General features: G+C 43.0%; 1 protein-coding gene across 2 annotated transcripts; it reads left to right on the plus strand.

Moving 5' to 3' along the window:
• The first annotated feature begins 411 nt into the window (after positions 1–411).
• LOC139415241 (ankyrin repeat and SOCS box protein 2-like) lies at positions 412–17356 on the plus strand. Of its 2 annotated transcripts, XM_071163182.1 has the most exons (10): positions 412–673; positions 8732–9021; positions 11671–12021; positions 13200–13369; positions 13511–13666; positions 13896–14141; positions 14630–14801; positions 14908–15496; positions 15618–15771; positions 16112–17356. In XM_071163182.1, exons 3-10 carry the CDS (start codon positions 11678–11680, stop codon positions 16246–16248), a joined length of 1968 nt encoding a protein of 655 aa, XP_071019283.1. In that variant the 5' UTR covers positions 412–673; positions 8732–9021; positions 11671–11677; the 3' UTR covers positions 16249–17356. The 2 variants fall into 2 exon arrangements, with proteins under 2 accessions (XP_071019283.1, XP_071019282.1); XM_071163181.1 differs by lacking the exon at positions 412–673 and having other exon boundaries at positions 8138–9021.
• The last annotated feature ends 10383 nt before the right edge of the window (positions 17357–27739 follow it).

A 27739-nucleotide genomic window follows, 5' to 3' on the forward strand; every position in this document is an offset into this window, starting at 1 on the left:
AGTGCCCAAATGAGGGTCAGTTGTCAGAAGATTGTCTTTTTAGTTTGTCTGGCACTAACATAGCCTATTGTATTTGCTTGTACTATAAATCAAATGTCCTAACGAGAAAATACATCTGATCAACATCAAACTTTGGTTAATAATTGATTGAGCTGTCAACAAATGTGAATTCAGCTTGAAATAGACCAAACATTGAAACCCTTTCCGTGATTATAGTGACTGTTATGTATGGGTTATGAATGTTTTATGAAGTCCTTATGTAGCTACCCTCCAAATAAAGTGTTACCCTGTATATACTATTCAGTATATTATTATTATATTGTATTACATATGAATACAAATAAGTATAATTATAATACGTATAGTTGATATTAGTGACTCATTAATTCCTCCCACAGTTACATCATGGCCACTGGCAGTTTGTACATGCCAGAGTCAGCAGGGTACAGGAGTCTGGGCATTGACGATTACAGCTTTTACAGTAGCTTGTTGGATGAGGAGCTGCTACAGCTGGCTGTGGAGAGGAGCTTGGCTGATGTCCAGAGAACTGGGGGCCTGATGAGATCCTCCACATCAGCTGTGTCTGGCAGGACTCCACTCTCCCCCAAACCATCTGGGCATTCCCTAACAATGTGCCCAATCTTGCCAACCCCGGCCCTCCTAATTCACACAGGTGAGCCTGCATGAAATTTCAACTGCAGGTAAATTGATTACTTTTCTATAACCTTTTAGAAACATAACATTTCAAACATTCTTGTGGTTAAGGTAATTGTGCAGTTACTTCTGATAAGTAGTAACAATAACAAATACAGTAATATTCCATATTCGAATCTGTGTTTAATGGAAACTTTCCTGGTTGAGCAAGGGTTAAAAATTGACAGAAAAATACTTAAGATAAATATAATATAATTCATTAAATAGGTATTACTAAAAACATCTCTCAGAGGGCCTATGAGATCAAACATATTCTTAGTTATGAAGTGACATGTATTTGGCATACGTAAACTAATATCAGTTGACCATATTTATTGCTTACAAATGGAAAGCTTGCCCTAGATTGCCAGTGCATATTTGCAGCATTTATTTATTTACTTGCTGGCATGGAAACATGGACCACTATGTACACCGCATGAGATTTTCCCTTGGCATGCTGTACAGAAGGCCATACCCTCTGTGACAACTGCTATTACACAGTACATGTTTAAGGGCTGAGTCCAAGTGGCATCAGTCCAAGTGGGTGGCCTTGGCTCTGAATATCACATGCCAGTAAGGGGAAAACAAAATATTTCATTAGACTAGGTCAGATTCCTACTGTAGGTCAGACACAATTCAGAGATTCGTGCTCAGCAAAAACATTTGAAGCAACAGTGGTGGCGAAGTTTTACAGATTAAATAGTTTATAATATGTTATTAATGTTTGAGGAGGAGAGGGGCCAATAAAGCGCAAGTATTGCTAAAGTACTCCAAATTATTAGCACCCAGGAGGCGGGGTTGTATCGACATGGTCACCCTATTGGTGTAGCACCGGGACAACATTACTATGTTCCCTACCACTGTTATGATCTGTATAAGATGTCGGTCTCTGCTGGAAAACCTCATGGACAATGGCTGTGATGCCGCTTCCTGTTTTCAGTGCAAGTATGGGTGCAGACCACACCCGTTGGTTGAGGACTTTGCCTTTTGTTGAACTGCGATAGAGGCCTCAAGTGTACGTGGGCGCCTGTTTGCAGGTAGCTTCAATATTGTGGGCATAGACCATAAAAAATAAGGGTTGTGGGTGATGTTTCCCAATGTTTATTCAAACAGGCCAAGAAAGATAACACTACTTCAACTATTTTAACATAAATAGTTTATTTTAACTGGCTCAATATACTGTCTATACAGTACTTTAGAAATAATTCATACCCCTTGACTTATTATACATTTTGTTGTGTTACAGGCTGAATTGAAAATGGATTTAAAAAACTTGGACATCTCACCCATCTACTTTACAGTCGTGGCCAAGAGTTTTGAGAATGACACAAATGTTAATTTCCACAAGGTTTGCAGCTTCAGTGTCTTTAGATATTTTTGTCAGATGTTACTATGGAATACTGAAGTATAATTACAATAATTTAATATTTGTCAAAGGCTTTTATTGACAATTACATGAAGTTGATGCTACGAGTCAATATTTGCTGTGTTGACCCTTTTTCAAGACCTCTGCAATCCAGCCTGGCATGCTGTCAATTAACTTCTGGGCCACATCCTGACTGATGGCAGCCCATTCTTACATAATCAATGCTTGGAGTTTGTCAGAATTTGTGGGTTTTTGTTTGTCCACCCGCTTCTTGAGGATTGACCACAAGTTCTATGGGATTAAGGTCTGAGAAGTTTCCTGGCCATGGACCCAAAATATCGATGTTTTGTTCCCCGAGCCAATTAGTTATCATTTCTGCCTTATGGCAAGGTGCTCAATCATGCTGGAAAAGGCATTGTTCATCACCAAACTGTTCTTGGATGGTTGGGAGAAGTTGCTCTCGGAGGATGTGTTGGTACCATTCTTTATTCATGGCTGCAAAATTGTGAGTGAGCTCACTCCCTTGGCTGAGAAGCAACCCCACACGTGAATGGTCTCAGGATGCTTTACTGTTGGCATGACATAGGACTGATGGTAGCACTCACCTTGTCTTTTCTGGACAAGCTTTTTTCTGGATACCCCAAACAATCAGAAAGGGGATTCATCAGAGAAAATGACTTTACCCCAGTCCTCAGCAGTCCAATCCCTGTACATTTTGCAGAATATCAGTCTGTCCCGATGTTTGTCCTGGAGAGAAGTGGCTTCTTTGCTGCCCTTCTTGACACCAGGACATCCTCCAAAAGTCTATGCCTCACTGTGCGTGCAGATGCACTCACACCTGCCTGCTGCCATTCCTGAGCAAGCGCTGTACTGGTGGTGTCCCGATCCCACAGCTGAATCAACTTTAGGAGACGGTCCTGGCGCTTGCTGGACTTTCTTGGGCGCCCTGAAGCCTTCTTCACAACAATTGAACCACTCTCCTTGAAGTTCTTGATGATCCGATAAATGGTTGATTTAGGTGCGATCTTACTGGCAGCAATATCCTTGCCTGTAAAGCCTTTTTTGTGCAAAGCAATGATGATGGCACATGTTTCCTTGCAGGTAACCATGGTTGACAGAGGAAGAACAATGATTCCAAGCAGCACCCTCCTTTTGAAGCTTCCAGTCTGTTATTCAAACTTGTCTCATCGCTACGGGCTCGGGAGAGACGAAGGTTGAAAGTCATGCGTCCTCCGCTACACTACACAACCCAACCTAGCCGCACTGCTTCTTAACACAGCGCGCATCCAACCCGGAAGCCAGCCGTACCAATGTGTCGGAGGAAACACCGTGCACCTGGCAACCTTGGCTAGGAGGAGTCGCTGGTGCGCGATGAGACAAGGACATCCCTACCGACCAACCCGGACGACGCTAGGCCAATTGTGCGTCGCCCCATGGACCTCCCGGTCGCGACCGGTTACGACAGAGCCTGGGCGCGAACCCAGAGTCTCTGATGGCACAGCTGGCGCTGCAGTACAGCGCCCTTAACCACTGCGCCACCCGGGAGGCCCGATGCCCTCAATCTCACACAAATTATCAATGAACCTACCAGGTACAACCCCAAATCCGTAAACACGGGCACCCTCATAGATATCATCCTAACCAACCTGGGTCTGCGGTCAAACAACACAGTCAAACGCTCCCTAAAACACTTCAGCGAGCAGGCCTTTCTAATCGACCTGGCCCGGGTATCCTGGAAGGATATTGACCTCATTCCGTCAGTAGAGGATGCCTGGTTATTCTTTAAAAGTGCCTTCCTCACCATCTTAAATAAGCACACCACATTCGAAAAGTGTAGAACCATGAACATGCCCTCTTTTTTTTTTTTTTTTTTTTATAGCGCTTGGTTCACTCCAGACCTGACTGCTCTTGACCAGCACAAAAACATCCTGTGGCGTTCTGCATTAGCATCGAATAGTCCCCGCGATATACAACTTTTCAGGGAAGTTAGGAACCAATATACACAGGCAGTTAGGAAAGCAAAGGCTAGCTTTTTCAAAACAGAAATTTGCATCCTGTAGCACAAACTCCAAAAAGATCTGGAACACTGTAAAGTCCATGGAGAATAAGAGCACCTCCTCCCAGCTGCCCACTGCACTGAGGCTAGGAAACACTGTCACCACCGATAAATCCGCGAAAATTGAGAATTTCAATAAGCATTTTTCTACGGCTGGCCATGCTTTTCACCTGGCTACCCCTACCCCTGTCAACAGCCCTGCGCCCACCAGAGCAACTTGCCCAAGCCTCCCCCATGTCTCCTTCACCCAAATCCAGGTAGCTGATGTTCTGAAAGAGTTGCAAAATCTGGACCCCTACAAAACAGCCGGGCTAGACAATCTGGACCCTCTCTTTCTAAAATGATCCACTGAAATTATTGCAATTTCTAGCCTGTTCAGCCTCTCTTTCGTATCGTCTGAGATCCCCAAAGATTGGAAATATGCCGCGGTCATATCCTTCAAAGGGGGAGACATTCTAGACCCAAACTGCTACAGACCTATATCTATCCTACCCTGCCTTTAAGGTCTTCGAAGGCCACGTTAACAAACAGATCACCGACCATTTTGAATCCCACCTTACCTTCTCCGCTATTCAATTTGGTTTCCGAGCTGGTCATGGGTGCACCTCAGCCACGCTCAAGGTCCTAAACGATATATCATAACCGCCATCGATAAGAGACTATACTATGCAGCTGTATTCGTCGACCTGGCCAAGGCTTTCGAATCTGTCAATCACCACATTCTTATCGGCAGACTCAACAGCCTTTGCTTCTCAAATGATTGCCTTGCCTGGTTCACCAACTACTTCTCAGACAGAGTTCAGTGTGTAAAATCAGAGGGCCTGTTTTCCGGACGTCATGCAGTCTTCTATGGTGGTGCCACAGGGTTCAATCCTCGGGCCGACTCTTTTCTCTGCATACATCAATGATGTTACTGCTGCTGCTGGTGATTCTCTTATCCACCTCTACGTAGACGACACCATTCTGTATACTTCTGGCCCTTCTTTGGACACTTAACTAACCTCCAGGCAAGCTTCAATGCCAAACTCTCCTTCCGTGGCCTCCAACTGCTCTTAAATGCAAGTTAAACTAAATGCATGCTCTTCAATCGATCGCTGCCCACACCTGCCCGCCTGACTTAGAATATGTGGACAACTACAAATACCTAGGTGTCTGGTTAGCCTGTAAACTCTCCTTCCAGACTCACATTAAGCATCTCCAATCCAAAATTAAAATCGGCCTCCTTCACTCATGCTGCCGAACATACCCTCGTAAAACTGACTATCCTACCGATCCTTGACTTCGGCGATGTCATTTACTATATAGCCTCCACCACTCTACTCAGCAAATTGGAAGCAGTCTATCACAGTGCCATCCGTTTTGACACCAAAGCCCCATATACTACCCACCATTGCGACCTGTATGCTCTCGTTGGCTGGCCCTCGCTTCCTATTCATTGCCAAACCCACTGGCTCCAGGTCATCTATAAGTCTTTGCTAGGTAAAGCCCCACCTTAACTCAGCTCACTGGTCACCATAGCAGAACCCACCCGTAGCACGCGCTCCAGCAGGTATATTTCACTGGTCACCCCCAAAGCCAATTCCTCCTTCGGCCGCCTTTCCTTCCAATTCTCTGCTGCCAAAGACTGTAGGAACTGCAAAAATCACTGAAGCTGGAGACTCATATCCCCCTCACTAGCTTTAAGCACCAGCTGTCAGAGCAGCTCACAGATCACAGCACCTGTACATAGCTTATCTGTAAATAGCCCAGCCAACTACCTCATCCCAATACTGTTATTTATTTTACTCCTTTGCATCCCAGTATCTCTACTTGTACACTCATCTTCTTCACATCTACAGTGGGGCAAAAAAGTATTTAGTTAGCCACAAGTTCTCCCACTTAAAAAGATGAGGGAGGCCTGTAATTTTCATCATAGGTACACTTCAACTATGACCAACAAAATGAGAAAAGAAAATCCAGAAAATCACATTGTAGGATTTTTAATGAATTTATTTGCAAATTATGGTGGAAAATAAGTATTTGGTCACCTACAAACAAGCAAGATTTCTGGCTCTCACAGACCTGTAACTTCTTCTTTAAGAGGCTCCTCTGTCCTCAACTCGTTACCTGTATTAATGGCACCTGTTTGAACTTGTTATCAGTATAAAAGACCTGTCCACAACCAGTCACACTCCAAACTCCACTATGGCCAAGACCAAAGAGCTGTCAAAGGACACCAGAAACAAAATTGTTGACCTGCACCAGGCTGGGAAGACTGAATTTGCAATAGGTAAGCAGCTTGGTTTGAAGAAATCAACTGTAGGAGCAATTATTAGGAAATGGAAGACATACAAGACCACTGATAATCTCCCTCGATCTGGGTCTCCACGCAAGATCTCACCCCGTGGGGTCAAAATGGTCACAAGAACGGTGAGCAAAAATCCCAGAACCACACGGGGGGACCTAGTGAATGACCTGTAGAGAGCTGGGACCAAAGTAACAAAGTCTACCATCAGTAACACTACGCCGCCAGGGACTCAAATCCTACAGTGCCAGACATGTCCCCCTGCTTAAGCCAGTACATGTCCAGGCCCGTCTGAAGTTTGCTAGAGAGCATTTGGATGATCCAGAAGAAGATTGGGAGAATGTCATATGGTCAGATGAAACCAAAATAACTTTTTGGTAAAAACTCAACTCGTTGTGTTTGGAGGACAAAGAATGCTGAGTTGCATCCAAAGAACACCATACCTACTGTGAAGCATGGGGGTGGAAACATCATGCTTTGGGGCTGTTTTTCTGCAAAGGGACCAGGACGACTGATCCGTGCAAAGGAAAGAATGAATGGGGCCATGTATCGTGAGATTTTGAGTGAACCTCCTTCCATCAGCAAGGGCATTGAAGATGAAACGTGGCTGGGTCTTTCAGCATGACAATGATCCCAAACACACCGCCCGGGGAACGAAGGAGTGGCTTCGTAAGAAGCATTTCAAGGTCCTGGAGTGGCCTAGCCAGTCTCCAGATCTCAACCCCATAGAAAATCTTTGGAGGGAGTTGAAAGTCCGTGTTGCCCAGCAACAGCCCCAAAACATCACTGCTCTAGAGGAGATCTGCATGGAGGAATGGGCCAAAATACCAGCAACAGTGTGTGAAAACCTTGTGAAGATTTACAGAAAACGTTTGACCTCTGTCATTGCCAACAAAGGGTATATTACAAGTATTGAGATAAACTTTTGTTATTGACCAAATACTTATTTTCCACCATAATTTCCAAATAAATTCATAAAAAAATCCTACAATGTGATTTTCTGGAATTTTTCTCATTTTTACCTATGATGTACATTACAGGCCTCCCTCATCTTTTTAAGTGGGAGAACTTGTACAATTGGTGGCTGACTAAATACTTTACCCCACTGTACCATTCCAGTGTTTATTTGCTATATTGTAATTATCTCGCCACTATGGCCTATTTATTGCCTTACCTCCCTTATCCTACCTCATTTGCACACAATGTATATATAATTGTTCTATTGTATTATTGACTGTATTTGAAAGATTAGTGGAATCTGTGTGGGTAGCTGGACAGGTAGGATGACTGACAGTGAAGGTGAACAGAGGAATGGATGAGACTGAGGCAGGAATTCCTTTAACCATAAAGTGGTATATTTACTGAGTAGTCTGTGCTGCATCACAAAGGAAACAAATAACATGTATCCAATCAAATTCATAATCAAAGATCAAATCATATAATTCATTCATTATTAACATAATTTAGGGAATTCAACAGTTCAGTTCATTAAGTCAATAGTAATCATCCGAGTCATTTAGGCTCGTAACTACTTATCATAAATCATGAAAGAATACAAACAGGGAATGGTTATACAATCTATAATCCCCATTATCAAAGTCAATCAGTTAGCAAACAATTACCTTTCTCATTTCACTCTTTCAATTGTCTTCATGTGTACATAATTAATTTCAATACACATGAACCATATCGATTGCATAATTGGCCTATGAGGATCCGTAGGGCCGTGATCATTGACAATTCACATTACACAATATGTTTAAAGCGTGCGCTCATAGCCGCGCTCCGCGGTAATAACTATAAACAATAACTGATGGCCCATCTCCGGATCGCAACAGATAGTTCCGATGAAAGGTTACATGAACGGTAACAGAGTCGGTGGACTTACGTGGATTCATGGACGCACAGAACTTCTGGATCAGATGGAGTTAAGGAAGAGAAAGCAGCGAGATCAGGCGATGGCAATTTCCTCCTTTTATGGAGTTGAGATCTGTCAGACATTTCCACCTGACCTAATTAAAGCGCCCCTGGCCCAGCTGAGTAAATGGCAATGAATTAAATGAGTATTCCACCAACTCCATGGGCCTTTTCTACAGTATTATTCCATGTGTAACTCTGTTGTTGTTTTTGTCGCACTGCTTTGCTTTATCTTGGCCAGCTCACAGTTGTAAATGAGAACTTGTTCTCAACTAGCCTACCTGGTTAAATAAAGGTGAAATAAAAAAAAAATATATATTTTTTTTAAATTGACAGCCTTGGGAGAAACCTGGGCCTTTCTCCACAATAGTGTGTGTTTTGCACAAGTTTATGTTTGGTTTCCCCCGTTCTCTAGGCACTTTAAGTGTCAGCATCAACCGTGCCATATCTGAAGTAGGGCATTCCTATTCTGAGCGACACATGGAAGCAAAGTTTGCCATCAAGGGTCAGCTTTTCAAAGAATGAAATCAAGACCCCCTTTGGAATATGTCAATAACATTGAGCTGCTGCTTTTTCTTCATTCGCCTGGAGGACAACACAGAGTGCAAGACATTTTCAAATCCTCATCCCCTCACGAGGACTGCAATCTGATAACTGCTAGTCTACTGTTAAAGTGTTTTGACTGCACACTGCAGACACTACAAAGTAGGTATAGCATGCCAGTAGGGTTTGTATTCCTTTAACCTTACTCAAGTTGCCTTCAGCCACATTACTTTATGCTTATGTTAACAGCCATGTTATTACTCAGCTGTATAGGGACAGCATGCATGCTTTCATCAATTGCACTTTACACTAAGTTGCCTTTAGCCACATGATTTTGTTTATTTGGTCACCAGCTACAATGTCATTATTAAGCTGTAACCGCAGATCCAAAGAACAATGGTACACAAAACAATGACTTTGTGGAAATGAATGGTTCAATTACTGTTTATAATTGTATACTAGCATAGTTACTGTAGAGAAATCACATCAATACAAGCCATGAATCAACCTAAGCAGGTGGTATACAGTTTATGATTCTCTCATTTCAATTTATGAAATGATTAACTCATTTGGAGGAATATGATGTAATGCGATTGGTACCGCTGTCTTACTCTATCATAACCAAAAACTAAGGACATTCTTCTCCATTAGTTTTGTTTTTGTCGTCATAGGAGACTTAGTAAACAAATGATGTACAGCTTAAAATCAAATCTTTGTTCTCAATTAAGCTTTTGGCTAAAGTACCCTCCCGTCGGTTTGATATAGGATTATTATTGTATGATGTGCTGATTTTTGGTCAAACCCAGCACTAACACTTATCAAGAGCTTGGTTTCTAAGTTAAATGTACGGAAGAATATTAGGGCCAAGTGAAGAGATAAATAAGCAGTGATGTGATTGTATTTGTTGCATGGATAGTACTTTTAAAAACTCAAAATGCTTGAAATAGTTGAAATTGAGAATAAAGTTGAAATTTTTAAATTAAGTCAAAATTCAATTTTGTGAATAAAGTTATTTTTTCTCTTCACCTGGCCCTAATACTCTTCTGTAAAATTGTGTTAGTGCTACGTAAAAAAAGAAAAGTGAAATAAAATCTTATTTGTCACATGCGCCGAATACATTTTGTGTAGACCGTGAAATTCTTATACAGGGGGCTACCAGTACAGAGTCAATGTGCGGGGGCACCGGTTAGTTGAGGTAATATGCACATGTAGGTAGAGTTATTAAGTTGACTATGCATAGATGATAACAACAGAGAGTAGCAGCGGTGTAAAAGAGAGAGAGGGGGGGGGGGGGGGGGGGGGGGGGGGGGGGGGGGCAATGGGGGCAATTCTTCCAACCTGTAGAATGTAAATAGTCTGGGTAGCCATTTGACTAGATGTTCAGGATTATTATGGCTTGGGGGTAGAAGCTGTTTAGAAGCCTCTTGGACTTAGACTTGGCGCTCTGCTACCGCTTGTTGTGTGGTAGCAGAGTGAACAGTTTATGACTAGGGTGGCTGTAGTCTTTGACAATTTCTAGGGCCTTCCTCTGACACCGCCTGGTATAGAGGTCCTGGATGACAGGAAGCTTGGCCCCAGTGATGTACTGGGCCGTACGCATTACCCTCTGTAGGTTAGTTGCCATACCAAGCAGTGATGCAACCAATGCCCTCAATGGTGCAGCTGTAAAACCTTCTGAGGATCTGAGGACCATGCCAAATATTTTCAGTCTCCTGAGGGGAATAGGTTTGGTCGTGCCCTCTTCGCAACTGTCTTGGTGTGCTTGTTAGTTTGTTGGTGATGTGGACACCAAGGAACTTGAAACTCTCAACCTGCTCCATTACAGCCCCGTCGATAAGAATGGGGGGTGCTCGGTCCTCTTTTTCCTGTAGTCCACAATCATCTCCTTTGTCTTGATCACATTGAGGGAGAGGATGTTGTCCTGGCACCAAACGGCCAGGTCTCTGACATCCTCCCATAAGGCTGTCTCGTCATTGTCGGTGATCAGGCCTACCACTGTTGTATCATCAGCAAACTTAATAATTGTGTTGGAGTCGTGCAGTCATGAGTGAACAGGGAGCACAGGAGGGGACTGAGCATGCACCCCTAAGGGGCCCCTGTGTTGAGGATCAGCGTGGCAGATTTGTTGTTACCACCTGGGGGCGGCCCGTCAGGATGTCCAGGATCCAGTTGCAGAGGGAGGTGTTTATTCCCAGGGTTCTTAGCTTATTGATGAGCTTTGTGGGCACTATAGTGTTGAACGCTGAGCTGTAGTCAATGAAAATAATTCTCACATAGGTGTTCCTTTTGTCCAGGTGGGAAAGGGCAGTGTGGAGTGGGATTGAGATTGCATCATATGTGGATCTGTTACGATGGTATGCAAATTGGAGTGGGTCTAGGGTTTCTGGGATAATGGTGTTGATGTGAGCCATGACCAGCCTTTCAAAGCACTTCATGGCTACAGACGTGAGTGCTACGGGCAGTAGTCATTTAGGCAGGTTACCTTCGCTTTCTTGGGCCCAGGGACTATGGTGGTCTGTTTGAAACATGTTGGTATCCACACAATGTTCACAACACTGACTTTGCAAAAGGTTTTATCCTCAATCTTTAAACTCAAAAATGTTTTGAATTACCTCTTTGGCAATAGCACATGCAGTACATATGTCTCACAGTCTTGACATTCATATATAAATATAAAAAAATAGTTTTAGCAGTTTTACTTTGACATGCACGTGCTGTTAGTGGTATTGGTTGCATACTGAATCGTGTTTTAAAAATGTAGTTCAGTTTTAGTGAATTTCATTGTCATGACTTTTGTATCCTTGCAAATAGATCAACCATGGCTGTGGCCAGCATGTCCATGCCTGGAAGGATGGGCACCCCTAGAGGTCTTGATGACTACAGTCTTTACAGCGCCCTGTCAGATGAGGAGCTGATGCAGCTGGTCATTGAACGCAGCCTCACTGAGGAACACAACTCTATTAACGCCATTCAATCATCCCCACCTGTGTATTGGCAACCTAATTACCAGCCAAACCAATTTACCACCAACGAATTTCTGACTAATGTCAGGAACCCATCTGCAACAAGGCACATGTATGACTTTCCCAGAGCCAACCCGAACCCAGCCAACCCACCTCCAAACCCCTCACCTGCAAACCCACCTTTAGCAGATCATATTATGTGAGTCTGTCAACCTTTTATCTTATTTTGACAATATGTATGCCAGATAGGATGAGTATAAATACAGCAGGTTTATTATAATTCCAAAATGCCAAACATACAGTAGAAATCAGATGGTGGGTGACAGCTCTCTCTAACAGGGACAGCAGTAACACAGGGGTTCCACAATGGTGTCTCCTGATGAGGCTAATGTTTACATGACATGAGATACACTGAGTGTACAAAACATTAGAAACATCTGCTCTTTCCATGACATAGCTTTCCCCTGGATTCCTCTGGTCAGGCTATGATCCCTCATTGATGTCACCTTTTAACCCCCTAGAGTCGATTGACACACCGGTGCGTCATTCTAAGTTACATAACAAAAACATCCCAGCAGTTTTTCTTGCATTGGATGCGTCTCAATCCACCGCATCCGCCAGTGTTGCACTTCAGCATCTGCGGCGAAAGGTGGGAGAGCTAGAGCGGTGTTTGTCACACCATGAGACATTCACGAAAATGTGTCTTCTCACAAAAACGCCTGTAGCATCTGAAAGGTTTGACCTACAAACTACGGAAAGGGGAGACTCTCACGAACACGATGGTGTTCTCCGTTTTGTTCTAAAATTCAGACAATTGAGGCATGGATTGTGTATGTTGGGCCATTCAGAGGGGGGATGGGAAAGATAAAAGATTTAAGTGCCTTTGAACAGTGTATGGTAGTAGGTGCCAAGCGTACCGGTTTGAGTCCATGTCCCGACGAATTGATGCTGTTCTGATAAAAGAGGGTGCAACTCAATATTAGGAAGGTGTTCCTAATATTTTGTACACTCAGTGTACACTGACTATACCAAACATTAGGAACATCTTTCTAATATTGAGTTGCATCCCCCCTTTTGCCCGCAGAACAGCCTCAATTCGTCATGGACTCTACACGGTGTCGAAAGCTTTCCACAGGGATGCTAGCCCATGTTGACACCAATGCTTCGCACAAAAGTTGTCTGGATGTCCAATGGGTGGTGGACCATTCAAGATACACACAGGAAACTGTTGAGTATAAAAACCCAGCAGCGTTGCAGTTCTTGACACAAACCAGTGCACCTGGCACCTACTACCACACCCCATTCAAAGGCACTTACATTTTTTATCTTGCCAACATTTTATGACCATTTTCCCCTTAATCTTTGTCTATGCCTTAGAGATGTGAGACCCCTGGTGCCTGTGATTGAGAATGGTGATTTAAAGGCCTTAAAAGAAATGGTGAAATGCAATCCAAAGAGTCTATTTGTACCAAATGAGGATGGATGGATTTCTCTACACGAAGCTGCATATTACGGTCAAGAAGAATGCCTCAAGATTATATTAAGAGGTGAGGGTGAAACAAAGAAAAGTGTCATTGAGAATGGTTTCTAGTTTTTAAACTATTTTATCTTCCTCAATCTCAGGAAGACCCTTTATCAGTACATGCTGATTGTTTTTAACGTGCTTGGGTCTGTTATATTTCCCACAGCCCATCCTGGGATAGTGAACACATGTGGTACATGCAATCAGACCCCACTTCTTTTGGCTGCCATCTTTCAACATGTGAATTGTGTGGAGTGCCTTCTAGACAGAGGTGCAAATCCCAACATTGCCAATAACGACGGAGAAACACCACTCTTGAAAGGTTAATAACTGATTTCAAAGCTGTTCCGTCAAGAGGTTCAATAGTGAACAGTGTGATATGAAACGCAGCCAGGTTGTCTGTATGACTCAACTCTGTGTTAGCTCTGGGGCAAACACAAGTTTTTTGGTCATACCGGTGAAGTCCACCACTGTTATACAATCAGTTTATGTTTTACAAACAGCAAATTCAACCAAAGTTATCTGTGTTGTTTCTCACATTCCGTTTTCAGCTTGTGGGAAGCCCAATGCAGAGATTGTAGACCACCTCCTAAAGTATGGAGCCTCAGTGCACAAGGCTTGCGTTCAGGGTGTGACACCTCTCCATGAAGCAGCCGGGCATGATAACGTGGAAATTTGCCAGATGTTGTTGGATGCCGGTGCCAAGCTTAATGCAGCCAATATCTACGGGATGGACCCTTTCTTTACGGCAGCACAGAACGGGAGAGTGGAGGTGTTGTCTTTCCTGATTAGCAAAGGTAAAGTTTTCACATTTTGACAACCAACTTTAAGATTATTTGAATTGACTATATTAAATAAGCAATATCACTTTATCCATCCTCAAATCATGTCAATAATGTCCAAAGTCATGCAACAGGTCATCATGACAAGCCCTTATTGAATACACTTTTGGGAATGCATGACCCTTTATGACTTTGAACGGCACAGTGTCTGTGTGCAAACACATACAATTGTTGATCCATTAAATAGTCCCAATGGCATGACAAAGAAATCCAACAACCGAAACTGAACCTGAAAATGACTTCTATGTTCAAAACCTATTAGGTTTCCTAGTATCGGATGCCTATATCTTGAAGAAAGTATTCCATTCCTTACAACGCCATGAATAGATAAAAAAATAACCATTAAGCATCCAGACGATCTGTTGCTGGGGGTGCTACAGTGTTGCCACTTTTCCAGTATTTCAACATTGTATTCATTTTGACTATTCTCCTGTGTATTGTAGGGGTTAATATGAACTGCCAGGCATGTGATGGGGCAACACCCTTGTACGAGTCAAGTAAGAATGGTCACAAGGAAGTTGTGGAACTGCTTCTATCTCAGAAAGCAGATGCAAACCGAACAACCAAGTCTGGCCTCCTGCCTCTTCATGTTGCTGTCCAGAAAGGACATTTTGAGTGAGTGCAGTGAATTAATTGATTGGTTAATTCAAAGCATTGATTTCTCTTTAAAAAAATATATAATTTAAGTGTGAAAAGTGATCTCTTTGCTTCCCTTTTGTAGCATTGTATCCATGCTGATCCCTGCCACAAGTAAGGCCAAAGTTCAATGCAGTGGCATCAGTCCCCTCCACCTGGCTGCTGAGCACAACAGGGACTGGATTCTAGAAGTGCTTATCAAGGGAGGATATGACGTCAATCTCCAGTTGGCAGAAGACCGATCCAAAATGTATGAGGACCGTCGCAGCACAGCGCTCTACTTCGCTGTCGCCAACAACAACCTAGAGGCCGCAGAAATGCTTCTGGAGGCCGGCGCTAACCCCAACCTTGACATGTTCAACCCTCTTCTTATCGCTGTGAGGCGGGGTTGCATGGAAATGATCACAGTGCTGGTGGAGCATGGAGCTAACATGAACGCGTCCATCCTCACACACCCCTGCTCCTTCCCGGCAGTAGTCATGCTCGGTATGAAGTATTCACAAATCCTGAAGTATCTGATGGACAATGGCTGCGATGCTCTTTCCTGTTTCGACTGCACATATGGCAGCAAGCCACACCCACCCCTGAAAACTTTAAGTAGAGGCAGAGGCTTCACCGAAACTTTGCCCTACGCTACCAATGAGGACGAAGCTCCAATCAACATGTACATCCAGGTAGTTTGGGTTAATATGCAATACAGACAGTTTGCTGGTCTATTAGTTTCCAATTCCATCTCAGCTCAATACACCTATTATTGGCTGTTCTTTGAATCCAATTTGAACCCTTTATTTTCAGTTCTGTGAGACGATCAACAATCCGACGATAAGTTGCTGGGCTGGACCCATCATAGACATGCTCCTGGATTATGTTGGCCATGTGAAACTCTGCTCCCGGCTGATTGAGCACCTGGATAGCAACCATGACTGGGCAGGGATCAAAGAGAAAGCAAGTAAGTGAGCTTATGACAGCGATCTCCACTAATAACAGAGATTGGAGTATTTCATTTACCATGATATAATCATTAGGGTCTGTGTTCACTTAGGGTCAATTACCTTGAGAAATTAGCATGTATCGCAAAGTTTCATGCAAATTAAGCATGGGTGTCAATGGGATATGTCTGCATGATGTCAGGTTGCTCATGAGTATTTATTTTCTAAGGTTATGCCCTTATTTTTGTACTGTTGCATACTTGTTACCTTGACTATTCTCATGTGTGTTAACCAGATAAATATGTTGCTCTCCAATCGCACAGTCCCATTAATAAGCAACTTCTTTGCACTTTCTTTCAGTGCCACCATATTCACTGATGAAGCTGTGTAGGCTGAAGATCCGTCAGCAGGTTGGAATCCCCAGACTGAGGCACATTGACACCCTGCCCCTCCCACCAATACTAATCAAGTTCCTTAACTATAAAAAGGGAGATTGACTGAATGTCTAAAATCTATTTTTTATTTGTCGATTCCATGATTCGTCTCCAATAAAAAATAAACTGTATATTGTATAAGCCAAATGAGATGAAGAGGGAATTTATCTTTGCCCAGTTGCATGCTGTTTAATAGGCTTGATTTGATATTACAATGGCAAGAGTAACATTTTAATGAACCTATTGTACATTGTATGTATACATTTAATATTTTAGAGGTACACTCTTAGCATCTTTTTTCTATCTAGAACCTTAAAGGGTTCCCCGGCTGTCCCCATAGCAGAACCCTTTAAAGAACCCTTTTTGGTTGCAGGAAGAACCCTTCCTACATAGGGTTTTACCTGTAACCCAAAAGGGTTCTACCTGGAACCAAAAGAGATTATCCTATGGGGACATCCAAAGAACCATTTAGGAACCCTTTTTTCTAAGAGTGTAGAATCCTTGGGTTTGGTTAGCAACAGCCACACTGACTCTTATGGCCTACTACATTAATGTTTACCCTGCACAGTGAGATTTTTTTTTTACACTAAAAGAAAGTGAAATTGCTTCGTAGATGTGACCGCATCGGAGAATGAAGCACAGCTTGGAACGCTTCTTGGGCAATCAGAACAAATTATCAATACGGAACCATCTGTTTTATAATTGAAGTGATATAGTTATTTGTATTGTGTAGGTTGGTTGGTTGCCATAGGTGGGTGGAGCTATTTCAGTGTTTTATTTAAACTTTAAAAAAAGAAAAAATAGACTGAAGTAAAATTATTGATGGATAATGCAGATTGACAGATGTATTAATGACTCATGCAATGCTAAATGCTATCACCAGTGCTTGCTTAAAGCATTAAAGCACAGCCATGCAATGTCTAAAATCAAAAACAAACACTGTAAACAAAGTCTTAACATTTTGTTTAAAAAGTCAATTATTTTATTTGATCTACTACAGTCGTTGAGGTCAGAGTCGACGTGCATCAGGCTGTCTATATCTGGTGTTCAAACAATGTAATATGAAATTAAATTATAGATTTCATGTTGATTGGGAACTTGTAGAAAATGTACAGTCTGTGTTTTGTATTTGGAAAAAATAAAAAAATAAACAAGGTTGAGTATCTGAAAATGAGTTTGTTTTATGTGTCTGTGTGTGTTTATGACATCATGTAAAAGAGGGGCGGAACAAGAATAAGGGGAAGCCTTCAGACCAAGTTGACCTTTGACCAACTCAGGTAAACGACATACATAGCATCATCTTGTACATCATATTGACCTTTTCCTTGAAGTAAACTTTCAAACATTATCCCTTATTATAATTCAGATGAAGTCTTAGAAATGCATAGCTCTACTAAACACTATTCGAAATTGTAAGGATCGACGCTGGAGATGAGAAGCAAGTTCAGGGAGTGAACATTTACTGGAAAATGGACATCAAACCAAAACAAGAACAGTGTATGGACAGGGGGAACGAAACGACATAAAGACAATAATGCTGACACGGGGAACCAACTGAAGAACAGACAGATATAGAAGGGCAATCAATAAAGTAATGGTGTCCAGGTGAGTCCAATATTGCGCAGCTGCACGTAATGATGGTGACAGGTGTGCGTAATGAAGGGCAGCCTGGCGCCCTCGAGTGCCAGAGGGGAGAGCGGGAGCAGGCATGACAGAAATACCATCGTAAAGTATTTCAGGAATGTCTCGTGTCAGCTTGGGAGACACAAACAAGTTTGCTAACACTTCCTAAGTTACCTGTTATGTAATGCATTATAAATACATGATTGATATTTATGCATGTATAAAGGTGAGTTTGTTTTAAGGAACTATTAGTGCAATATAGGACTTGCTATGAACCTGTTTCGCAATAACTTGATCTGTTGCGCCAGTCCTTGCAATCAGTTTCATCTTGAATAATGGTTTTATTCTCCAGACTCCAAGCAGCAAACCAAGTGGCAGGGTGGCCAATAATATATCAAACAAGAACTGTGACTTTTAGCTTCAGTTATGTTGCCTGTAGCATCATTTCCTGTTTTTCATATCATCATTCTAATAAATGTGTTCATTGTTACAGGTGGAGTTTCAGTTTTTAAGAACCGGGTTACACCTTGCCTGAATTGATTCTGGGAAATGCTTCTCTATGCAAGCTTCAAACATCCTACCCAATTAACAATAGTTGGTCCCACAGTCACCACAGCAATGGGTTTCACCACGTTGCTTCCTTTACTGCTAGTATGCAAGGTTCATCTGGCACCAGTGTGTTCTTGGTTAGCACCCAGTTTCAAAATGCCTTGATCACACTGACAGCGTCTTTGCATTTTGTTACACCAGAAGTACATTCATTTCCAATGGAATGCTGCGTTTGTCTTGCAGCATTGCAATGCAGAGGCAGTTGAAGTGCGTTATGTGTGGTGCATATATTGGATTTATCGAACATATGCATCAAACTGTATGCATAAAATGCTTGACAGAAATGGTAGCAGAAGGAGAATGTTGAACTTTTGTTGCACACATATCCAGATGATAATCCGTACCATTTTGCACAATGACACTGTTGGTGTGATTATGGGGTAACACTTTTACTATGGTTGTTGAAACAGTGCCTGATCTCAAAATCTCATTATCTGTGGTTGTTGACCCCAGTTGACCCTCAAGGACAGGTTTTACCTTGGATGCTTCCCATCCATGTACTTTTGGGGGATTTTCAGGCTCATTGTCTGCTGTTCATTGGTTTACATCACGGCTAATTGGTTTGTAGGTAGCCAGTGGTGTAAAGTAATTTAAAGTATTTTTAATTAAGTAGTTTTACAGCATGCGTGCTTGAGTTCTACGTACAAGCATAGATATTATTTAATCTAAACACATCAGCAAATGTTTGTATCTGGCACTCAGCGCACCATGCTTGATTGAGGAATGTCACATTATCAAATTACACTCATGCTTATAGAAGTGGCGGTCATTCATCAACACACCTTCTCATATTGTAACAATGTGAGGCACTCAGCATATCAGCATTGGGCCGGGACTTTTAGCAGGTGCCCATATCTTCCCGCATTCCGGCATGCACTATTTGGTTTTGGTATTTCATTAGGATCCCCATTAGCTGTTGCAAAAGCAGCAGCTACTCTTCCTGGGGTCCACACGAAACATGAAATAATACAGAACTTTAATAGACATGAACAGCTCAACGACAGAACGTCATAATTATTTTAAAGGCACACTTAGATTACATATCAATAAATACACAAAAACTATCTAGGTCAAATAGGGGTGAGGCGTTGTGCCGTGAGGTGTTGTTTCATCTGTTTTTTTTAAATCAGGTTTGCTGTTTATTTGAGCAATATGAGATGGAAATAATGACTATATAATACTGTACACTTTCTTGAATTTGTTCTGGAATTGGGGACTGTGAAAAGACCCCCGGTGGCATGTCTGGTGGGGTAAGCGTGTGTGTCAGAGCTGTGTGTAAGTTAACTATGCAAACTATTGTGACCGACTGGCTCAAATTGGTCATACGTAGAGACATTTAAAATGGTATTCAGAGATACACCATGATATATCATACACAACAGTTAAGGAACAATGGGAAAGTAATTTTGCTTAGAAAGTTTATAAACTTGAAAATCACTTCTGAGAAAATGGCCTTTGAATCTTTTGGTACTACTACTGGGAGAGAGGAGAGGAGGCGATAGATTCATATGAGGGGTTCATGGCTCTGTTCAAATGCAACTTTGATCATCCACCGGAGGGCAGAGAGGGGGGTGAGCGCCTACTCCAATTAAGGCAGGGGGACCAGATGGCTGCCGAGTATGCGCTCACCTTCCAGACAGTGGCAGCATCCAGAGGATGGAACGAGCTGGCACTTCGTACACGGAACTGGCCTTGTTGAGACGACAATCTCTCCTTGGACTCACTCATTGCGATGGCCATCCGTCTGGATAACCTACTTCGGGAGCGTCTGTACTCTCATTGCTTCTCTCCTTCCTTCCTTCCTTCCTTCCTTCCTTCCTTCCTTCCTTCCTTCCTTCCTTCCTTCCTTCCTTCCTTCCTTCCTTCCTTCCTCAATGAACACTCTGGATCAGAGCCTGAACCCATGTAGGTAGGGGTCACACGCCTCCCCGCGGTGGAGCAACGCAGACGGAGACAGCTGGGGCTCTGTCTGTATTGTGGTCAAGGAGGGCACCAGTTCCAGTGGGATCCACAAGAGCAGAGGGACGGTCACATGATCTTCCACCTCTTGGGGCAGGAGTGAGTATTCTATCTTCATCACTTTCTGCTAAACTCTTTTTGGTGTCCATCAAACTAGTTGACTATCCCTCATGTACAGTGTCTACAGCATTAGTGGATTCCGGTGCCATTGACCAGACCCTTGCCTTCTCTCTTAACATCATCTCATACCCGCTCTCCTCTCCTTTCCTGGTTCAAGCCCTCAATAATCGGCCACTAAGATCCAGAACCATCATACACATTACCCAACCACTCACCCTCACCGTGGAGTCCATTCATCAGGAGAACATCCCTTTCTTCATCACCAGTGCACCCGTTCACAAGATCCTTGGCCTTAACGCCATAACCCCACCATCTCATGGTCGTGGACGAAAATCAGACTGGTCACCCGAATGCCGGAGGAGCTGCATCCCCATCCCATCTGGTCCCATGTCGGTTGAGAGTCCTGTGGTTGCCCTTCAGCCCAACATCCCGGAGGTATACCAGGACCTGCGGGAGTTATTCTCCAAGACCACTGCCACCTGTCTTCCTCTTTGTCGCCGCTGGGACTGTGCCATCGACCCATAGATTTCCATCTAAGTTGTCAATGGCAGGAGGTTTGTCATTATTGATTGATAACAATAATTTATCCACCTCTCCCACACTAACTTTACAAAATCTAAACTCGCAATGTTTTTCTTTCATTATTTGTTTTTTATGCTTGAATACAATGGCTTACTATTCGTTGTTGGCATTTCCTGCCTAAGTTTTCCCACTTTGCCAATGAAGTAATCATTAAAATAACTGGCAACATCAAATGGCTTTGTGATGAATAAGCCATCTGATTCAATGTCTTTCTGACCATAATTTAATTTAACTTCTTCAGAATTGGTGCGTCCTCCGCGGGACGGTTGAGCTAATCTTGGCTAATACGATTAGCATGAGGTTGAAAGTTACAAGGACATTTCCCAGGACATAGACATATCTGATATTGTCAGAAAGCTTAAATTCTTGTTAATCTAACTGCACTGTCCAATTTACAGTAGCTATTACAGTGAAAGAATACCATGCTATTGTTTGAGGAGAGTGCACAGTTTTGAACATGAAAAGTTATTTATAAACAAATTAGGCACATTTGAGCAGTCCTGATACAAAATTTGGAACAGAAATGCAATGGTTCATTGGATCAGTCCAACACTTTGCACATTCAATACTGCCATCTGGTGGCCAAAATCTAAATTGCACCTTGGCTGGAATAATACATGATGGCCTTTCTCTTGCATTTCAAAGATGGTACAACATTTTTTTTAAAATGGTTGTTTTTTTCTTTGTATTATCTTTTACCAGATCTAATGTGTTATATTCTCCTACATTCCTTTCACATTTTCACAAAAGTGTTTCCTTGCTTATCTTTGCTTCAAGGCCTGATCTACAGGCCTTAGCAACGCAACTTAGACCAGAACATACCGGATCTATTTTTCTCTCCATATCCCCAGATTTGGGTATGTCATTTTAGGTGACATTTTTTTTTTTAAAGGGGCTGATCCAAAGTTTTTTTCCATCATTCTTTATATTGTTGATCTTCAAATCAAATAGCATTTTATTTGTCACATGGTCCAACTCAATAAAAATAATGAGACTACACACAGGGGGTAACGGTCGGTACCAAGTCAATGTGTAGGTAGGGGTAAAGTGACTATGCATTGATAATAAACAGCGAGTAGCAGCAGTGTAAAAACATAGTCCGGGTGGCCATTTGATTAACTGTTCAGCAGCCTTATGACTTGGGGGTAGAATCTGTTAAGGAGCCTTTTTGGCACTCCAGTGCCTATACTTGGTGCTCCAGTGCCACTTGCCATGTGGTAGCAGAGAGAACAGTCTATTACTTGGGTGACTGGAGTCTTTGACAATTTTTTGTGCCTTCCTCTGACACCGCCTAGTATATAGGTCCTGGATGGTAGGAAGCTTGGCCCCAGTGATGTACTGGGCCATACGCACTATCCTCTGTAGTGCCTTACGGTCAGATGCCAAGCAGTTGCATACCAGGCGGTGACGCAACCGGTGAGGATGCTCTCGAAGGTGTAGCTATAGAACTTTTTGAAGATCCTGGCATGCCAAATCTTTTCAGTCTCCCGAGGGGGAAAAGGTGTTGTTGTGCCATCTTCACGACTGTCTTGGTGTGTTTGGACCATGATAGTTTTGTTGGTGATGTGGACACCAAGGAGCTTGAATCTCACAGCCCTGTCAATGTTAATGGGGGCCTGTTCTGCCACCTTTTCCTGTAGTCCACAATCAGCTCCTTTGTCTTGCTCACAATGAGGGAGAGTTTGTTGTCCTGGCACCACACTGCCAGGTCTATGACCTCCTGCCTATAGGCTGGCTCATCGTTGTCGGTGATCAGGCCTACCACTGTTGTGTTGTCATAATACAGTTTCTTATTTTTGTTGAGTTTAGTCACATCATTTCTCAATTTGCAGTAAGTCAGCCAGTCAGATTTGCAGCCAGACTTATTAGCCACTCCTTTTGCCCCATCTCTTTCAACCAAACAGTTTTTCAATTCCTCATCAATCCATGGAGCTTTAACAGTTCTAACAGTCAGTATCTTACCCAAGATGGCATAGCAGTCAGACGTCCTTTGTCCTCGTCAGAAGCTAGCCAGAAGCTAATCAGAAGCAAGCCAGAAGCACAAACCACGGTTTGTGGTCATCAGCTATCCTTTAGCTCGAAAAGCTATCGGCAGTTTTGTACAACGCAACTTAGACCAGAACATACCGGATCTATTTTTCTCTCCATATCCCCAGATTTCAACCACAAGCTCTGGACATTTACACCTGGATCTTGCAGCTAGCTAGCTGCTATCCGTGTGACTATTGGCTTACGTCGATCCCGGAGCAAACATCAATTATTCCGGTGCTAGCCAGCTGAAGAGTTCCATCAGCCACTCCTGGATTACAATCACCTATCTGGACCCTTTATACTGCCGACGCAGAGCCCCACCGGGCCTTCACAACTGGACTACCGACGTTATCTGCCCGAGGGAGTTATCCAACTGGCCCCTCCGTCACGACGTTACCTGAACGCCCATCTGCTACCCACTAATCGTTAGCTGTCTTATTGGCTGCTATCTGAATAGGTCTATCGGACAATTTTTCTTGGGTCACTATAACTATATCTATATTGCCAATTGGATTGATCCCCTCTACCACACGGAACCCCACTAATCTACCGACAGAAACGCACGAGGTGGCTAAAAACAGACCTCCATCCTATGCTAGCTTGCTACCGATGGCCCGGCTAGCTGTCTGAATCGCCGTGACCCCAACCAACCTCACTACTCATAGGACCCTTATGACCACTCGACTAAACATGCCTTTCCTTAATGTCAATATGCCTTGTCCATTGCTGTTCTGGTTAGTGTTTATTGGCTTATTTCACTGTAGAGCCTCTAGCCCTGCTCACTATACCTTATCCAACCTTTCAGTTCCACCACCAACACATGCGATGATATCACCTGGTTTCAATGATGTTTCTAGAGACAATATCTCTCTCATCATCACTCAATACCTAGGTTTACCTCCACTGTATTCACATCCTATCATACCTTTGTCTGTACATTATACCTTGAAGCTATTTTATAGCCCATAGAAACCTCCTTTTACTCTCTGTTCCAGACGGTCTAGACGACCAATTCTCATAGCTTTTAGTCGTACCCTTATCCTACTCATCCTCTGTTCCTCTGGTGATGTAGAGGAGAATCCAGGCCCTGCAGTGCCTAGCTCCACTCCTTTTCCCCAGGAGCTCTCTTTTGATGACTTCTGTAACCGTAATAGCCTTGGTTTCATGCATGTTAACATTAGAAGCCTCCTCCCTAAGTTTGTTTTATTCACTGCTTTAGCACACTCTGCCAACCCAGATGTTCTAGCCGTGTCTGAATCCTGGCTTAGGAAAACCACCAAAAATTCTGAAATCTTCATCCCTAACTACAACATTTTCAGACAAGATAGAACGGCCAAAGGGGGCGGTGTTGCAATCTACTGCAAAGATAGCCTGCAGAGTTCTGTCCTACTATCCAGGTCTGTACCCAAACAATTTGAACTTCTACTTTTAAAAATCCACCTCTCTAAATACAAGTCTCTCATCGTTGCCGCCTGCTATAGACCACCCTCTGCCCCCAGCTGTGCTCTGGACACCATATGTGAACTGATTGCCCCCCATCGATCTTCAGAGCTCGTGCTGCTAGGCGACCTAAACTGGAACATGATTAACACCTCAGCCATCCTACAATCTAAGCTTGATGCCCTCAATCTCACACAAATTATCAATGAACCTACCAGGTACCACCCCAAAACCATAAACACGGGCACCCTCATAGATATCATCCCAACTTGCCCTCTAAATACACCTCTGCTGTTTACAACCAAGATCTCAGCGATCACTGCCTCATTGCCTGCATCCGTAATGGGTCAGCGGTCAAACGACGTCCACTCATCACTGTCAAACACTCCCTGAAACACTTCAGCGAGCAGGCTTTTCTAATCGACCTGGCCGGGGTATCCTAGAAGGATATTGATCTCATCCGGTCAGTAGAGGATGCCTGGTTATTTTTTTTAAATGCCTTCCTCACCATCTTAAATAAGCATGCCCCATTCAAGAAATTTAGAACCAGTAACAGATTTAGCCCTTGGTTCTCTCCAGACCTGACTGCCCTTAACCAACACAAAAACATCCAATGGCGTTCTGCATTAGCATCGAACAGCCCCCGTGATATGCAACTTTTCAGGGAAGCTAGAAACCAACCTTTTTCAAGCAGAAATGTGCTTCCTGCAACACAAACTCAAAAAAGGTTTCTCAAATGATTGCCTCGCCTGGTTCACCAACTACTTCTCTGATAGAGTTCAGTGTGTCAAATCAGAGGGCCTGTTGTCCGGGCCTCTGGCAGTCTCTATGGGGGTGCCACAGGGTTCAGTTCTTGGACCGACTATTTTCTCTGTATACATCAATGATGTCGCTCTTGCTGCTGGTGAGTCTCTGATCCACCTCTACGCAGATGACACCATTCTGTATACTTCTGGCCCTTCTTTGGACATTGTGTTAACAACTCTGCTGGCGAGCTTCAATGCCATACAACTCTCCTTCCGTGGCCTCCAATTGCTCTTAAATACAAGTAAAACTAAATGCATGCTCTTCAACCGATCACTGCCTGCACCTGCCCGCCTGTCCAACATCACTACTCTGCACGTCTCTGATTTAGAATATGTGGACAACTACAAATACCTAGGTGTCTGGTTAGACTCTCCTTCCAGTCTCAAACATCTCCAATCCAAAGTTAAATCTAGAATTGGCTTCCTATTTCGCAACAAAGCATCCTTCACTCATGCTGCCAAACGTACCCTTGTAAAACTGACCATCCTACCGATCCTCGATGTAATTTACAAAATAGCCTCCAATACCCTACTCAATCAATTGGATGCAGTCTATCACAGTGCCATCCATTTTGTCACCAAAGCCCCATATACTACCCACCACTGCGACCTGTACGCTCTCGTTGGATGGCCCTCGCTTAATATTCGTCGCCAAACCCACTGGCTCCAGGCCATCTACAAGACCCTGCTAGGTAAAATCCCCCCTTATCTCAGTTCGCTGGTCACCATAGCAGCACCCACCTGTAGCACTCGCTCCAGCAGGTATATGTCTCTGGTCACCCCCAAAACCAATTCTTCCTTTGGCTGCCTCTCCTTCCAGTTCTCTGATGCCAATGACTGGAACGAACTACAAAAATCTCTGAAACTGGAAACACTTTATCTCCCTCACTAGCTTTAAGCACCAGCTGTCAGAGCAGCTCACAGATTACTGCACCTGTGCATAGCTCATCTATAATTTAGCCCAAACAACTACCTCTTTACCTACTGTATTTATTTATTTTGCTCCTTTGCATCCCATTATTTCTATCTCTACTTTGCACATTTTTCCACTGCAAATCAACCATTCCAGTGTTTTACTTGCTATGTTGTATTTACTTCGCCACCATGGCCTTTTTTTGCCTTTACCTCCCTTATCTCACCTCACTTGCTCACATTGTATATAGACTTATTTTTCTACTGTATTATTGACTGTATGTTCGTTTTACTCCATGTGTAACTCTGTATTGTTGTATGTGTCGAACTACTTTGCTTTATCTTGGCCAGGTCGCAGTTGTAAATGAGAACTTGTTCTCAACTTGCCTACCTGGTTAAATAAAGGTGAAATAAAATTAAAATAAAATCAATAAAAATCTTGCTCAGCTAGCGTTTCACGTGGATTTCTGTCATACCTTGTCCCAGAGACTCCTTACAGGATAAGGAAACCAATGTAATTTTCACACTTATATTTCCACTTTGATACTGTAGGCAAAACCGGGCAACAGGTAGCCTACTGGTTAAGGGTGTTGGGCTAGTAACCGAAAGGACACTGGTTCAAATCCCAGAGTTGACTAGATCTGTCAATGTGCCCTTGAGAAGGGCACTTAACTCTAATTGCTCCTATAAATCGCTCTGGATTAAAGCATCTGCTAAATGAAAATAAATAAATTGTGTTTTCTGTCAACGCCAGGCTTTCTGCAATGGTATTTAACTTCTTGTTCTGCACCACAACAAACAATTAAGCAAGTACTTTACTAACCCATAACCATAGTACTGAGGTTAGTGCTAAACTAACCCCCAAGCTCTACACTCAACAGGGTATTAAAAGACTTACTGATGATACAACTGTAACTCTAGTGGCTGGTATTCTGGAATCCAGCCTGTGGGGTATCTGTGACCTTTCCCTCATACGAGAATACATGTAAAGTGTACAAGGTTCAGAATTAAACTAACACATGATGCAGATTGGCCTTCCAACACAATGGGAAGGTTACCTTGTCAATAAACGTGACCCTTTTTTGTTGTCGTCTAAAAATAAGGAACAGGCATCCGCAATGAATTTTAACACCTCTTTGCAGTGATTGTAACACAAGACAATACCAGACTACTCAACATAAGGAACAAGTCGCAACAACAAAACCTGACCCAGATTCAGCAGATGATTGACCTAGCACATGAGGACTACAATCCAAAACACTGTACTTGGGACTACTCACACCAGTTGGTTTACATTGAACACAGACAATATCACTCAATTGTAATATGTACGAATTTGGATGAGTCACATTACCTGATGAAGATACTCACCACATTATTATTAGACAAGATGGGATGGTGGCCGTTTTGCTAGCTCCTCCTCTACCTTGCTATTTTTTGTGTGTAAGGATTTCACTGTACCATTTACACTC

Source organism: Oncorhynchus clarkii, chromosome 8 (assembly GCF_045791955.1).
Source record: "Oncorhynchus clarkii lewisi isolate Uvic-CL-2024 chromosome 8, UVic_Ocla_1.0, whole genome shotgun sequence".
Taxonomy (NCBI): domain Eukaryota; kingdom Metazoa; phylum Chordata; class Actinopteri; order Salmoniformes; family Salmonidae; genus Oncorhynchus; species Oncorhynchus clarkii.

Excerpts from the sequence above, each read along its gene's own strand:
- LOC139415241 (XM_071163182.1), top strand. The coding sequence starts at position 11,678 with ATGGCTGTGGCCAGCATGTCCATGCCTGGAAGGATGGGCACCCCTAGA. Across the intron at positions 12,022-13,199 it reads CCTTTAGCAGATCATATTAT|AGATGTGAGACCCCTGGTGC; the intron begins GTGAGTCTGTCA and ends TCTATGCCTTAG. Across the intron at positions 14,142-14,629 it reads GTCTTTCCTGATTAGCAAAG|GGGTTAATATGAACTGCCAG; the intron begins GTAAAGTTTTCA and ends TGTGTATTGTAG.